The 16,076-nt window shown below is 47.8% G+C and overlaps 1 protein-coding gene across 1 annotated transcript; it reads left to right on the forward strand.

Annotated features, from left to right (window-relative positions):
* The first annotated feature begins 208 nt into the window (after window positions 1–208).
* On the forward strand, window positions 209–9,317 carry LOC123767180 (serine-aspartate repeat-containing protein I-like). Its single transcript, XM_045756752.2, has 5 exons — window positions 209–220; window positions 1,487–2,893; window positions 2,949–3,230; window positions 3,303–4,871; window positions 8,898–9,317. Exons 1-5 carry the CDS (start codon window positions 209–211, stop codon window positions 9,315–9,317), a joined length of 3,690 nt encoding a protein of 1,229 aa, XP_045612708.2.
* Window positions 9,318–16,076: the final 6,759 nt, after the last annotated feature.

Consider the following 16,076-nt stretch of genomic DNA (forward strand, 5'->3'; position numbering starts at 1 on the left):
TATATATATATATATATATATATATATATATATATATATAATATATATGATATCAATGGCATGATACATCAATGAGAAAATCATTTTGGGGCACTGAGGTGACTTGAACTGCCGTTTCAGTGATTGCCGGACACCTGCCTTAACCCACTCGGCCACGATAGGGCAAAAGCCGACCAACCCGTAACTCACCACATATGTGTCCATCATCATGAAGAAACACGTAAGGAAAATAGAGAAGATTCGCACTAGAATGATTGATCTCGTCCTTTCTGTGACATTCAGCAATGCAACAGGTGCATTGAGAATAAAAGTCTCCTAGCAGTAACAGCACCTCATACCGGAGATTTTTTATTTGCTGTACCCAATGTTGTAGCCCCGAGAACCTGCCTTAATCATGACGCTCTCAGTGTTGGTGTAGGCCTTGCGTGCCGGCCCTCGCCCTCTCCCCACACAGGTGCTCCGCTTAAGTGTGGCGACAGACCAAGACGGCCAACACCCTCTAAGAAAGTCGTAAATCTTAGCGTAAGATTGCAAGACAATCTGTGCGGACCTGACGTGATTATTATATAATTAAATTCAAACATACACAAGCAAATTGACTTATAAATATTAAATTAGACTGATAACAGTATCTTCGACCTGTTTGGTGGGTGACTCTCCACGGCCCAGTGGTCATTATAGACACGGCCCAGCGGTCATTATGGACACGGCCCAGCGGTCATTATAGACACGGCCCAGCGGTCATTATGGACACGGCCCAGTGGTCATTATAGACACGGCCCAGCGGTCATTATAGACACGGCCCAGCGGTCATTATGGACACGGCCCAGTGGTCATTATAGACACGGCCCAGCGGTCATTATAGACACGGCCCAGCGGTCATTATGGACATGACCCAGTGGTTATTATAGACACGGCCCAGCGGTCATTATAGACACGGCCCAGTGGTCATTATAGACACGGCCCAGCGGTCATTATAGACACAGCCCAGCGGTCATTATAGACACGGCCCAGCGGTCATTATAGACACGGCCCAGCGGTCATTATAGACACAGCCCAGCGGTCATTATAGTCACGGCCCAGCGGTCATTATAGACACGGCCCAGCGGTTATTATAGACACGGCCCAGCGGTCATTATACACACGGCCCAGCGGTCATTATAGACACGGCCCAGAGGTAGTATAAAGTGTAGTGAGATATTGAGTGGAATGTCCGACACAGAAAAGTCCGACACTACTGTGTCGGACAGAAGCGGTGGAGTACTGAACGACGTCATTAATCAACACATTTAGACAATTACGAATAAATTACTTGTAGAAACACTCCAGGAGCACGTGGAGTAGGCGGAGTTGTTACTGGTTGTGCAGTGATGACGTGCTCGGTGATGTGTTGAGTTACAACAGTTACAACACTGATAAAACACTGTTACAACACTCTTACAACACTGAGTTACACCTCACCTAACACTTGGGACACCTGCCTCAGGCCACCAGAAATATAGAGTCACGGACAACCAGAGATATAGAGCTACAGGCTACCAGAGATATAGAACCTCAGGCTACCAGACATATAGAGTCACAGGTCACCAGTGATATAGAGCCTCAGGCCACCCGAGGTATAGAGCCTCAGGCCACCAGAGATATAGAGCCTCAGGCCACCAGAGATATAGAGCCACAGGCCACCAGAGATATAGAGCCACAGGCCACAAAAAATATAGAGCCTCAGCCCACAAGAGATATAGAGCCTCAGGCCACCAGAGATATAGAGCCACAGGCCACCAGAGATATAGAGCCACAGGCCACCAGAGATATAGAGCCTCAGACCACCAGAGATATAGAGCCTCAGACCACCAGAGATATAGAGCCTCAGGCCACCAGAGATATAGAGCCACAAGCCACCAGAGATATAGAGCTACAGGCTACCAGAGATATAGAACCTCAGGCTACCAGACATATAGAGTCACAGGCTACCAGACATATAGAGCCACAGGCCACCAGTGATATAGAGCCTCAGGCCACCAGAGGTATAGAGCCTCAGGCCACCAGAAATATAGAGCCTCAGGCCACCAGAGATAAAGAGCCTCAGGCCACAAGAGATATAGAGTCACAGGCCACCACAGATATAGAGCCACAGGCCACCAGAGATATAGAGCCACAGGCCACCAGAGATACAGAGCCTCAGGCCACCAGTGATATAGAGCATCAGGCCATCAGAGATATAGAGCCTCAGGCCACCAGAGATATAGAGCCACAGACCACCAGAGATATAGAGCCACAGGCCACCAGAGATATAGAGCCTCAGACCACCAGAGATATAGAGCCTCAGACCACCAGAAATATAGAGCCTCAGGCTACAAGAGATATAGAGCCTCACGCAACCAGAGATACAGAGCCACAGGCCACCAGAGATATAGAGCCTCAGGCCACCAGAGATATAGAGCCTCAGGTCACCAGAGATATAGAGCCACAGGCCACCAGAGATATAGAGCCTCAGGCCACCAGAGATATAGAGCCTCAGGCCACCAGAGATATAGAACCACAGGCCACCAGAGATATAGAGCCTCAGGCCACCAGAGATATAGAGCCTCAGGTCACCAGAGATATAGAGCCACAGGCCACCAGAGATATAGAGCCTCAGGCCACCAGAGATAGAGAGCCTCAGGCCACCAGAGATATAGAGCCTCAGGCAACCAGAGATATAGAGCCACAGGCCACCAGAGATATAGAGCCTCAGGCCACCAGAGATATAGAGCCTCAAGTCACCAGAGATATAGAGCCACAGGCCACCAGAGATATAGAGCCTCAGGCCACCAGAGATATAGAGCCTCAGGTCACCAGAGATATAGAGCCACAGGCCACCAGAGATATAGAGCCTCAGGCCACCAGAGATAGAGTCTCAGGCCACCAGAGATATAGAGCCTCAGGCAACCAGATATATAGAGCCACAGGCCACCAGAGATATAGAACCTCAGGTCACCAGAGATATAGAGCCACAGACCACCAGAGATATAGAGCCACAGGTCACCAGAGATACAGAGCCACAGGCCACCAGAGATACAGAGCCACAGGCCACCAGAGATATAGAGCCACAGACCAGAGATATAGAGCCTCAGGCCACCAGAGATATAGAGCCACAGACCAGAGATATAGAGCCTCAGACCACCAGAGATATAGAGCCTCAGACCACCAGAAATATAGAGCCTCAGGCTACAAGAGATATAGAGCCTCACGCAACCAGAGATACAGAGCCACAGGCCACCAGAGATATAGAGCCTCAGGCCACAAGAGATATATAGCCTCAGGCCACCAGAGATATAGAGCCTCAGGTCACCAGAGATATAGAGCCACAGGCCACCAGAGATATAGAACCTCAGGTCACCAGAGATATAGAGCCTCAGGCCACCAGAGATAGAGAACCTCAGGCAACCAGATATATAGAGCCACAGGCCACCAGAGATATAGAACCTCAGGTCACCAGAGATATAGAGCCTCAGGCAACCAGAGATACAGAGCCTCAGGCCACCAGAGATATAGAACCACAGGCCACCAGAGATATAGAGCCTCAGGTCACCAGAGATATAGAGCCACAGACCAGAGATATAGAGCCTCAGGCCACCAGAAATATAAATCCACAGGCCACCGGAGATATAGAGCCACAGACCACCGGAGATGTAGAGCCTCAGGCCACCAGAGTTATAGAGCCACAGGCCACCAGAGATACAGAGCCACAGGCCACCAGAGATACAGAGCCACAGGCCACCAGAGATATAGAGCCACAGACCACCAGTGATATAGAGCCACAGGCCACCAGAGATACAGAGCCTCAGACCACCAGAGATATAGAGCCACAGGCCACCAGAGATATAGAGCCACAGACCACCAGAGATATAGAGCCAAAGGCCACCAGAGATATAGAGCCTCAGACCACCAGAGATATAGAGCCACAGGCCACCAGAGATATAGAGCCACAGACCACCAGAGATATAGAGCCACAGGCCACCAGAGATATAGAGCCACAGGTCACCAGAGATACAGAGCCACAGGCCACCAGAGATATAGAGCCACAGGTCACCAGAGATACAGAGCCACAGGCCACCAGTGATACAGAGCCACAGGCCACCAGAGATATAGAGCCACAGGCCACCAGAGATATAGAGCCACAGGCCACCAGAGATATAGAGCCACAGGCCACCAGAGATATAGAGCCACAGACCACCAGACATACAGAGCCACAGGCCACCAGAGATATAGAGCCACAGGCCACCAGAGATATAGAGCCACAGACCACCAGAGATACAGAGCCACAGGTCACCAGAGATACAGAGCCACAGGCCACCAGAGATATAGAGCCACAGACCACCAGAGATATAGTGCCACAGACCAACAGAGATACAGAGCCACAGGTCACCAGAAATACAGAGCCACAGGCCACCAGAGATATAGAGCCACAGGCCACCAGAGATATAGAGCCTCAGGCCACCAGAGATACAGAGCCACAGGTCACCAGAGATATAGAGCCACAGGCCACCAGAGATACAGAGCCACAGGCCACCAGAGATATAGAGCCACAGGCCACCAGAGATACAGAGCCACAGGTCACCAGAGATATAGAGCCACAGGCCACCAGAGATACAGAGCCTCAGGCCACCAGAGATATAGAGCCACAGGCCACCAGAGATACAGAGCCACAGGCCACCAGAGATATAGAGCCACAGGCCACCAGAGATACAGAGCCACAGGCCACCAGAGATATAGAGCCACAGACCACCAGAGATACAGAGCCACAGGCCACCAGAGATATAGAGCCACAGGCCACCAGAGATATAGAGCCACAGACCAGCAGGTTCAACACCCTCACGCAGGTGTGTCAGGTAATGTTCCAAGTTGCATTGTTGTGTTAAATGTCGCATTTCTTGGTGAATGTCGAGTCTGCAATGGACGAAGCTTTGACTGCCGTGGTTGAAGGTCAAGTAGAGCCATAGAGCAGTCAATAACAGCAATACACGGTCGGACACAGTAGCATAACAATGACAACAACGGTGTCTATCACTCGCGGATCTCAATGTTGTCGTTCGATTGTCCTGTTGTTTGGCAGCGCTATGCAGCGTTGCTCTGTCCCTCTCCCTGGCGAAGCTGTACAGCTTTGCTCACAGTAAGTCATCATCAACCATTAACAGCTCTGTAGGTTGCTACTCTGAGGTGTTATACACAAGTGCCGCTGCTTATACATGGGAAAGCTGTTGTTGGTAACGGGGAATGACGCTCCGACAAGCCAAAGTGTGTCTGTGATGGTCTTCCACAACAACAAAACATAATGGTACGATATTCGACGTTTCCGGTGTTTGTTGACAAAGTCTTCATCAATATGCAACAAGTTGCTTGCTACAATACCTTCCTGAATTGGCTGCTCTGAGCTTTATTTACTCGCGCCAGAGTTTAGCTTACAGGCGTAGGCTACTTGGATCTTAAGACATGCCTGTCCCAGCTTGCTTTATACATAACTTTTTAACTTTAACTTTAAAAAAATCCCTCGTAACCTTGGGACAAGCCTCGTCGCAAACTTCTGAACCTTTTCCAGTTTCCTTATGTGTTTCTTCAGGTGGGGGCTCCATGATGGCGCAGCATACTCTAAGACTGGTCTCACGTAGGCAGTGTAAAGCGCCCTAAAAGCCTCCTCACTTAGGTTTCTGAATGATGTTCTAATTTTTGCCAGTGTAGAGTACGCTGCTGTCGTTATCTTATTTATATGTGCCTCAGGAGTTAGTATAGGTGTCACATCCACTCCCAGGTCTCTTTCTCGAATCGTCACAGGTAGGCAGTTCCCCTTCATTGTGTACAGTCCCTTTGGTCGCCTATTACCTGATCCCATTTCCATAACTTTACATTTACTCGTGTTGAACTCCAGTAGCCATTTCCCTGACCACCTCTGCGTGAGTGTGTGTGTGTGTTAGACAGAAATACATAGTTGACATAATAAAAGACAAAATAGATCGATTAGAAAGGCAGGGTCCAAAAGCTAATCAAATAGCTCGCTTCTGCAGATATAAATAGTAAATACACACACACACACATATCGAAGCTCATACCCCTCAGTTCGGGTACTAGCCACCAGACTAGTACCCGAACTGACGGGTATGAGCTACGAGGAGAGACAACGAGAAATGAACCTCACGTCACTGGGAGACAGAAGAGTTAGATCACCACATGCAAGATACTCAGAGGAATTGATAGGAGTAGATAATGACAAACTATTTAACACAAGGGGCACACACACTAGCTATGGAACACAGGTGGAAATTGAGTGCCCAAATGAGCCATTGAGACATTAGAAAGAATTTTATCAGTGTCAGAGTAGTAGACAAACGGAATGCATTAGGCAGTGATGTGGTGGAGGCTGACTCCATACACAGTTTCAAGTGTAGATATGATAGAGCCCAATAGGCTCAGGAATCTGTACACCTGTTGATTGGAGAGGCGGGACCAAAGAGCCAGAGCTCAACCCCGGCAAGCACAACTAGGTAAATACACACACACAAACATGACCAAGTGACAAGACTAAGGAAAACAGAAGGGGCATATACAGAAAGAAACGAGGAAATCTGCGAGGCACTAAATGCCAGTTTCCATTTAGTGTTCACAACCGAGCCTGAGCGGCTCCCATTGTTAGAAGAGATTACCCTAGATGAAAGACTAATAGATATAGAGGTAACAGCAGAGGAGGTAATGAAACAGTTGACAACACTGGATGCAACTAAAGCGGTTGGACCAGACAAAGTATCACCGTGGATACTAAAAGAGGCAGCGCAGGCCCTCAGCGTGCCTCTGGCAATGATCTTTAATGAGTCACTTATGGCGGGAGAATTGCCCAGTTGCTGGAAGAATGCAAATGTCGCACCGATTTAAGAGGTTTCGTCACACAGCAAGTGTCTCCGTCACACAGCAAGAGTGATCTCCGTCACACAGCAAGAGTGATCTCCGTCACACAGCAAGAGTGATCTCCGTCACACAGCAAGAGTGATCTCCGTCACACAGCAAGAGGTTCCGTCACACAGCAAGAGGTTCCGTCACACAGCCACGTGACAGTAACTGCTAGACAGTCTTGTCACACACTCCCGCAGTCATTTCTGTCTCCTGTGGATTCCTTCCCATATTTGTCTCCGAATGCATGATAGAACTGATGAGTTGGCCAAGACTTTTGCTCGTAAAGAGGGAATTGATTACCAACTTGGACTGCCTATGAGCAGCCTGAGGGCAGCAATATCCCAGGAACATCAACTAAATTTCGGAGACTTGAGGCAAAGTGAAATTCACACCAGTTACTCCATCTATCAACATTCTATTATGCATGAAGAACCGCACGTCTATGGGTCATCCAATAATGTTAGCAGACTTCTAGATGTTACCACTGCTAGGCTTAGGCTCGGCTACAAGTACCTCTGGGAGTTTGTAACATCTGCTGATGTAGATTTGACTAAATGTAAACTCTGTCAGCAGAACTATTCGCATACTTTGCGTCATTATATAATGGAATGTGAAAAAATCGCGGAATTTAGAGATAACACCATCAATAGTGTCCAAGAAATGTGTAAGTACTTCATTCATAATGATGTGCTGCCCGAAATCTTAGCGAAGTATCCAAAATTTGCTTACTGTAGGTAATGCATGCACATGACTGTAAAGCTGCCGCCCAGTTGGGTGGGTGTGGAGCACAAGCCTGTAAAGCTGCCGCCCAGTTGGGTGGGTGTGGAGCACATGACTGTAAAGCTGCCGCCCAGTTGGGTGGGTGTGGAGCACATGACTGTAAAGCTGCCGCCCAGTTGGGTGGGTGTGGAGCACATGACTAAAACTGCCGCCCAGTTCGGTGGGTGTGGAGCACATGACTGTAAAGCTGCCGCCCAGTTCGGTGGGTGTGGAGCACATGACTGTAAAGCTACCGCCCAGTTGGGTGGGTGTAGTGCACATGACTGTAAAGCTGCCGCCCAGTTGGGTAGGTGTGGAGCACATGACTGTAAAGCTGCCGCCCAGTTGGGTGGGTGTGCAGCACATGACTGTAAAGCTGCCGCCCAGTTGGGTGGGTGTGCAGCACATGACTGTAAAGCTGCCGCCCAGTTGGGTGGGTGTGCAGCAAGACTAGTAACTGTGTGACTCACCATAGATGTAAAGTGCCTTGTATAGTGACTGTTGTGAGCCTCTTGTTGAATCACTTGTGACAAAAGATTATTGATGTGTGTATTTGTGTGGGGGATTAAATATGTATGTGTATGTATGTATGTATGTATACGTACATGTATACATGAGTATGTGTACATGTATATTGTGTAACTAGCGTCAAAAGATTTTCATTTGCTTAGCTAAACGAACTAGAGGGTTCAGTTCCTGAACCGATTATGTGCCTCTGTAACCCTTTACACCACCGCCCAAGGGATGGGTATGGGGTGCATAATAAAGAAATAAATTGAAATTGAATAGGATAATGCTTCCCACAGTAATTATTTTGTTTGCTTGATAATTAATCACTTTAGCGCCCCCCCCCCCCCGGTCGTATGTGACCGACCCCTATATTTCTCTTGAATGCGAGCAAGCGTCGTATTTACACGACCGATAAACAAATATTTCTATAAAATTCAATTCTTATCCGATCGACTTGGGGGATAGTATGAACATGTTTGCCATGAAATTTACGTTTTCTCTAATAGCTACATAGCCTATTTGGGAGAACGGCATTGTATTGTATCTTCATGGTAAGACTATTGTATTGTTGACACGACGAGTGTAATCGACTTGGGTGTTTTTATTTGGTGCCGGTCTAACGCATTCTTTTGTGACATTTTATACATATGTTCCTCTAGACTATTCTATTGCGAACACATTGGTACAAAAATGAAATACGTACATAGAAAATTAAGGTCAGGACAGTGAAAAGAATATACACTTTTCGATCGGGCTGCCCTTGGACTGCACTAAGACTCGACCTGGAGATTCGGTCGGTACAACGTGCAGCGCAGGAGCGGATTCAGGTGGTGCCTCGCGCCGTCACCTTCCCAGCCGAACGCTCACTCTCCACTGCACGGGCCTACGGACTACCACCGGGATACTGCTACGCTTTCCACGCAACCGGGGAAGGCTGCTCCGTCTCCTCCTGCACCTTCAAGCACTACTGCCCGCGCTGCCACAAGCGACACCCTGCCTACTGCCCGTGCCCCCAGGCCCAACCCCGAGTCACCACCGCCAAGGAGAAGCGTTCCCGTCGCCCCCCACAGGACAGGGGCAGGAAGAAAGACACACGTCACAACGCCAGTGGACGCAGACGCACTTGATGCTTTCCTGGTGGGTTACCCCCTCCGTGACTATGTCGTGGGAGGCTTCCGGGGGGGGGGGTCCTACTCGGTTATGAGGGGGCGCGGACTCCCCTCTCCTCTCGTAACCCCCCAGCAACTACGGCCCTGCCACATATAGTGGGGCCTATGCTTGACAAGGAACTGAGCCTGGGGCGCATAGCGGGCCCCTTCGAGGTCCCCCCATTCGAGAACTTCAAGTGTTCTCCCATAGCCCTGAGAGTCTACGCCGGGCAAATACAGGCTCCTGCACAACTTCAGCTACCCCTATACCTCGGAGAGCGTGAACGCCAACATCCCGCGGGAGACGACAACATTGACCTACCAGTCCATCAACGACGCGGTGGCCTTGGTCGTCAGACGCTCGCCGGGGGCGCACTTGGCGAAGTGCGACATAGCATAGGCGTTCCGGATCGTCCCGGTCCACCCCAGCGACTACCACCTACTCGGCTTCGCCTACGGGGGGCGGTACTACTACGAGAAGATGCTCAGCATGGGGGCTGCACCCTCCTGCAAGATCTTCGAGACGTTCTCCAGCGCCCTGCAATGGATCCTCGCGGAGAAGTTCGGCGTGCGGGATGTCGTGAAGGTGCTGGACGACTTCCTCTTCGTGAGTTCTACCTTCAACGAGTGCTTGCGGAGCCTGCGGGTGTTCACTGCCCTCTGCGAGCGCCTAGGCACTCCCTTGGCCCCCCCACAAGACCGAGGGCCCCTGCCCCTGCCTCACCTTCCTGGGACTTGAAATTGACGCCCGACGTATGGAGACAAGGCTGCCGGACGACAAGAGGACGAAGTACATTGCTGCAGTGGAAGACGCCCTAGGGGCCGAGAGCCTTCCCCTGCGGGACCTGCAGGGGATTATCGGCAAACTGCAATTTGCCACGACAGTCATACCGGGGGGCCGGGCCTTCCTACGACGACTCCACCCGCTCACACGAGGTGTACAACGTCCCTCACGCCCCTGCCTGCTGGACGCGGAGGCGAAGCTCGACTTGGAAGCCTGGCACACTTTCCTCGGCGCATTTAACGGGATAACGGTTTTTCCACCAGACGGTGGATGGGGGTGCGCCACGTCCCTCGCGATGTGTGCGGATGCTTCCTCCAAGGGTTACGGACTCACACTCGGAGCGACCTGGTTCAGGGGTACCTGGCCTGCGACCTGGAGCCGGCTCAACATTGCGCTCCTCGAACTTTACCCCTTCTACATGGGGATTTCTATCTTTGCACCAGTGTTAGCAAACAAGAGGCTTGTGTGTAGGTCCGACAACGCTGCTGTGGTAAATGTGCTGCAATCTCTGTCCGCCAGGTGCCCCCTCCTCATGCAACTGGTCCGGCCACTAGCAATCCTCCTGCTCACCCATAATATTACGCTTCTTCCCTCACACCTCCCGGGCAAGTTAAACGGGGTTTGTGACGCTCTTTCCCGGTTGCAGGTACTGCCGCCCTCGTTCCTGCGAGACGCAGGACTCGCCGAGAAGCTAACCGTCGTCCCGCAGCACCTTCTGCCCTGCAACTTCACCCTGAAACTGTAAGGACGCTGCTCGACTCTCTGCAGCCCGCGACACGGCGCACCTATCAACATAAGTGGGCGGAGTACGTGGCGTACGTATCGGCCGACAGGAGACGGGAGTGTCCCTTCGAGGCCTCGTCCTCGACACTGGCGAACTTCCTGCAGTCGCTGCTGTCTCGGGGCTTGGCTTTCCGCTCTCTCAGCGCTTACCTCGCGGCGATCGCCTTCATGTTCAAGCTGCATGGTAGGGAGGATTCTACACGCCAGTTCCTAGTCACACAACTGCTTAAGGGAGCGCGCAACAAGGCTCAACGACTTCCCGCACGACGTCTGCCCGTGACCAGACGACTACTGGGAGCCCTGCGAGGTGTCTGCTGCTCGACTTACGAGAGGACCTGCTACCGAGCGCTCTTCTCCCTCGCCTTCTATGCCAGCCTCCGGCCAGGGGAGGTGACCTATGCGGGGAAGGGGCAACACACGCTACGCTTGGACCAGTTAACTTTATCACGGACGGGGATCGACATCGCGTTTGCCTCCTACAAGCACAGTACAGGTCGTACCCCCACTTTAAACCTGAGTGCAGACCCCTACAGCAAGTACTGCCCGGTCCGTGCCATGGCGAACTACATAGGACGACGGGGCATGGACCCAGGTCCTATATTCCTAGACGAAACGGGCGCCCCGGTCACCAGACAAGATTTCACAAGGGTGCTCCGTGCTGCCATTCGAGCACTAGGACTGCCTCCAAACGATTATGCTCCTCACTCCTTCAGAATTGGCAGGGCCACGCAGATGTCCAAGGATAGCCTTGCGCCGGCAGCAATCAGGGCAGCCGGCAGGTGGAAAAGTGATGCGTTCCACTCCTACGTCAGGCAAGACGTCATTCCACTACCAAGATGAGTTACTTCTGCGGCCAGCGGGCACCTCGCCCTTCGGGGGTTGGGGGACCGGCTGCGCTGGCCTGCGGAGTGGGGGTGCTGCGCCGGATCCCCAAGTCTAGGGCTGCCCGCAGCTACTTACCATAAGTCAAGTGCACACTTGTAGTGCAAGTTGGGGGTTGCAGACTTTACATGTAAACTAGGCACTAGCATATCATTACCCCTGGAAATTCTTATCTATTCTTTTCTATGCCTTCTGTGTTACAGAATATATTTTATACATACTGTACTGTCTGCGCCACTCAATTAACTCTGGTGTTGTCTTTAATTATAGCATTAAGCTGATTGTGAGTACTGCAACATTGCTTCGGCTAACTGGCACTAGGCACTGCTAATGTGCTACGACATATTTCTTTAGTAACATTGCTTTGGCTAACTGTCACTAGGCTCTGTTATTAATGTGCTACGACTTATCTTCTTTAGTTGCATCTTTGCAGTACTGGCATTCTAATCAGTCATGCTATACGACATCACTTATAGTGTGGTACAGCAGTTGCTCTGTATACATTATTTAATAAATAAGGTTCCCCCATTCTGGCTTGTGTTTTTTCTCCCCGATCAGAAATACACTTTTCAATACTGGTTTCGCTGATGTGCGGTAACAGGTAACACTTCCCCACTTCCCACACTCTTGCGGGTGGGCCTCGAGCATGATTCTACATTTATATGGGAATGTCCGTGTAGGGAATTTTATTGCGATCTCAGCGATATCAAATTTAACGCTGTAGGACAAGTGTGGAGTTGACAACCCTGAAAAGAATGGAAACATCTCGTCGCTGTTTGGAGCTCATGGCTAGTGATCCCCGTAGTTTCTTTATCTGGTGGTGGTCTAACTCATGCTTTGGTGACATTTTATACATATGTTCTTGTAGAATATTTTATTGCGAACACACTGGTATAAAAATGAAATATGTACATTGAAAATTAAGGTCAGGACAGTGAAAAAGAGTATACACTTTTCAGTGTTGCTGCTCGATCCCCCGAAACGCCGAGAGCGCTAATATTAATTGGTTTCTGCTTGGTACACAACCTGTCCTGCAATAATGCAATATTTTCAAATTATATATTGATTATCAATTAATCGTTTTACTTCCCAAAGCGTTTCGAGTAATGAGTTAATTTCATGCTATTTAAATATTCTTGACGCTAATTGTTTCTGATATGGTCAACATACGCACTGGAAAGTGAATCATATAATTTAATTTAAAATTTGTATCTATTCTGTGAGAGGAATGTATGTGTTTGGCAAACGATGGAGACCAGACGCTTGGGCTAGTCTCACCCAAATTGGCAGAGGGAATGGTTTGGGGTACGGGGTAAACATAGGCTGGTCGGGGTAGTGAGAATTCAAAACGAAACACGTGTCAGGGTCAATTTCAGACTCTCACGACCATTTTTGGCACTGTCTGCCGGCTAACCCTGTAAATATTCTGAAAGAAAATCAATCAAAATGATTTTTTCCTTATAATAATATGCAACATTATTCGCTGATGCTGGGGAAATTACCAGAATACTTCAGATATTCATATTTCAGCCGTAGCCTGATAAAACACCTAAGTTAAATACTCCTCCCACAGCCACACTAACTGAAGGTAGATCCGCTCCACAGATGGCCAACTATCTTTTTAAACAAATATTAAAAAAAAATTCTTATAGTATATTTTTCTTAGTATTAATGTTTTTTTTATTAATAATACAATATTATTTACTGATTTCGGGAAAATAGACAATTTAATTTTTAAATTTGAACTTCAGCCGTTCTTATGGTTAACAGTATCAAAGGCCTTTCTCAGTGAAGAGTCCAATCGGAAACCTCACTTTTGTCAAGGACTGAGTAGTTTAAGTGATTATAAGTCAGACTAATAATTGCATGATTGGTACTCTTTTGGGAGCGGAAGCCAAACTGACAGGGACCTAGTATGTTGAATTTTACGAGATTGGAGTAGAGCTGTTTGTAAATAATTTGTTCAAATATTTTTGATAATAAAGGTAATTTGATATAGGTCTGCAATTGTTTATTTCTACCAGATTGCCTCCTTTATGAACTGGCGCTACTCTTGCCTTTTTAAGGATATCAGGGAAGGTATGACACTAAAGATTTGTTGAACAGCAGAGCTATGGGTGGTGCAAGGGCATGGGAGGCGCTCTTGTGTCACACCCCCCCCCCCCTCCTCACACACCATTGGGGCTCCTGTATTAAGGAGACTTTCAAAAAGGCCACATCGGGTTTGGAGACAATTCAACAGTGACAAAAATCATCCCAAAATTAAGTCAATTCTCATACCAGGAACTGTTGGTAATAGAACAGTCGGTACCCTTACTTAAATCTTTGAATATCTTTGATATTAAGTCACTGCATATCCTCTCGTGTGTACTCTATATATTTAAAACTCTTAACTTTAATGCCAATCTTGACCTTAAACGCTTCCTACAAGGTTGTAACAGAATCCATGAGCACCACACCAGAAACAAATACTATTTAATATACTAAACAAATACTAATACTATTTACTAAGCCTATTAATTCCACTGACGTCAATGAGATAATCCTTTCCCTTAAAATCAAGTCTGGTGCCCTTGAGGAGATACCAACTTTAATTTACAAAAAAGCCTCCAGATGTTTAGCCCCTGCTATTGCTTTGCTCTTCAACAAGTCACTTGAACTCCAAACCTTCCCAGATATTCTAAAAAAAGCGAGAGTAACGCCTGTCCACAAATGTGGTAATCTCACAGATGTTAACAACTACAGACCTATATCTATCCTGCCAAACTTGTCAAAAATTTTTGAAAAACTAATCTATAAGCAGCTTTACTCATATCTAGCCAAACTCAATATACTTAGCCCTTGCCAATATGGCTTCAGACCCCAAAAAAGCACTAACGATGCACTTATTAGTATGCTTAACTCGATTCATACAGCTCTTGATAAAAATGAGTTCCCTGTTGGGTTGTTTGTGGACCTGCGTAAAGCTTTTGATACTGTCAACCACCAAAACCTTCTTCTTAAATTACATCATTATGGAGTCAGAGGACACTCCCTACAATACCTCAAATCCTACCTTACTGACAGGCTCCAATATGTTTCTGTGAATAATACAATTTCTCCCACCCTACCCATCAACATTGGTGTTCCCCAGGGCAGCATACTTGGCCCTCTCCTCTTTCTCATCTACATTAATGACCTTCCAAATGCCTCACAACACCTCAAACCAATTCTATTTGCTGACGACACAACCTTCATTTACTCCAGTCCTGATCCCCTTGCTCTAAATGACACAGTAAATACTGAGCTAAATAAAGTCCATCTGTGGCTAACTGCCAACAAACTCACCCTTAACATTGACAAAACCTTCTATATTCTGTTTGGCAATAAATCCTCTAATCAAATAAATCTCAAAATAAACAATACCCAAATTTGTAACAAATTAGATGGCAAATTCCTTGGCATTCTCATTGACCACAAGCTGAATTTCCAGGGACACATACTAAACATATCAAAAAAAGTTTCAAAAACTGTGGGCATTCTTTCTAAGATCAGATATTATGTACCACGCCCTGCCCTGGTGACTCTCTATTACTCCCTTATCTATCCATATCTCAACTATGGTATTTGTGCTTGGGGCTCTACTACCCAAAATCACTTACGTCCTCTAATTACTCAACACAAAGCTGCTATTAGGACAATATCCAATTCTGGCCCCAGACATCACTCGGTACCCCTACTCAAATCTCTGAATATGTTAGACATTAAGTCACTGCACATTCTCTCATGTGTAGTATACATATATAAAACGCTAAACTATAATGCCAATCCTGATCTCAAAAGCTTCATAGAAGGTTGTAACAGAACCCATGAGCATCACACCAGAAATAAATAGAGTTTTGATATTCCTAGAGTGCGTCTTAATCAAACTAGAAATGCTCTACAAATCAAGGGGCCCAGAATGTGGAATGACCTTCCCAACCATGTTAAAGACTGTACCTCTCTCAACCAGTTTAAGTTAAAAGCGAAGCTATACCTAATAAATTCCCTGTAACCTACCTTACCCCTCTATTGTCAACCAATGTCTGTGTTTTTTCTTTAAAGAGCGCTGTTTGTCGACATAATTGTATTTGTGCTGCTTTTTCATCTATGCTTTCATTTCTTGTTTTCATTCTACTCATTATGCTCAATTACTGTAGTATTAAGCTTGTCATTTAAGTTTATCATGCCCGAAACGCTTTGCGTAATAGTGGCTTTAGGCATTGTATGTACTAGCTCTACCTATAAGTCTACCAATCCTTGTAAAAATT

The sequence above is a fragment of the Procambarus clarkii genome, chromosome 53 (assembly GCF_040958095.1).
Source record: "Procambarus clarkii isolate CNS0578487 chromosome 53, FALCON_Pclarkii_2.0, whole genome shotgun sequence".
Taxonomy (NCBI): domain Eukaryota; kingdom Metazoa; phylum Arthropoda; class Malacostraca; order Decapoda; family Cambaridae; genus Procambarus; species Procambarus clarkii.

What these genes read in the sequence shown, in the direction of transcription:
- LOC123767180 (XM_045756752.2), top strand. An exon ending in CAAGAGATATAGAGCCTCAC is followed by an intron (nt 3,231 to 3,302) that starts GCAACCAGAGAT and finishes ATATAGCCTCAG; the next exon opens with GCCACCAGAGATATAGAGCC. An exon ending in CCCTCACGCAGGTGTGTCAG is followed by an intron (nt 4,872 to 8,897) that starts GTAATGTTCCAA and finishes ATACGTACATAG; the next exon opens with AAAATTAAGGTCAGGACAGT.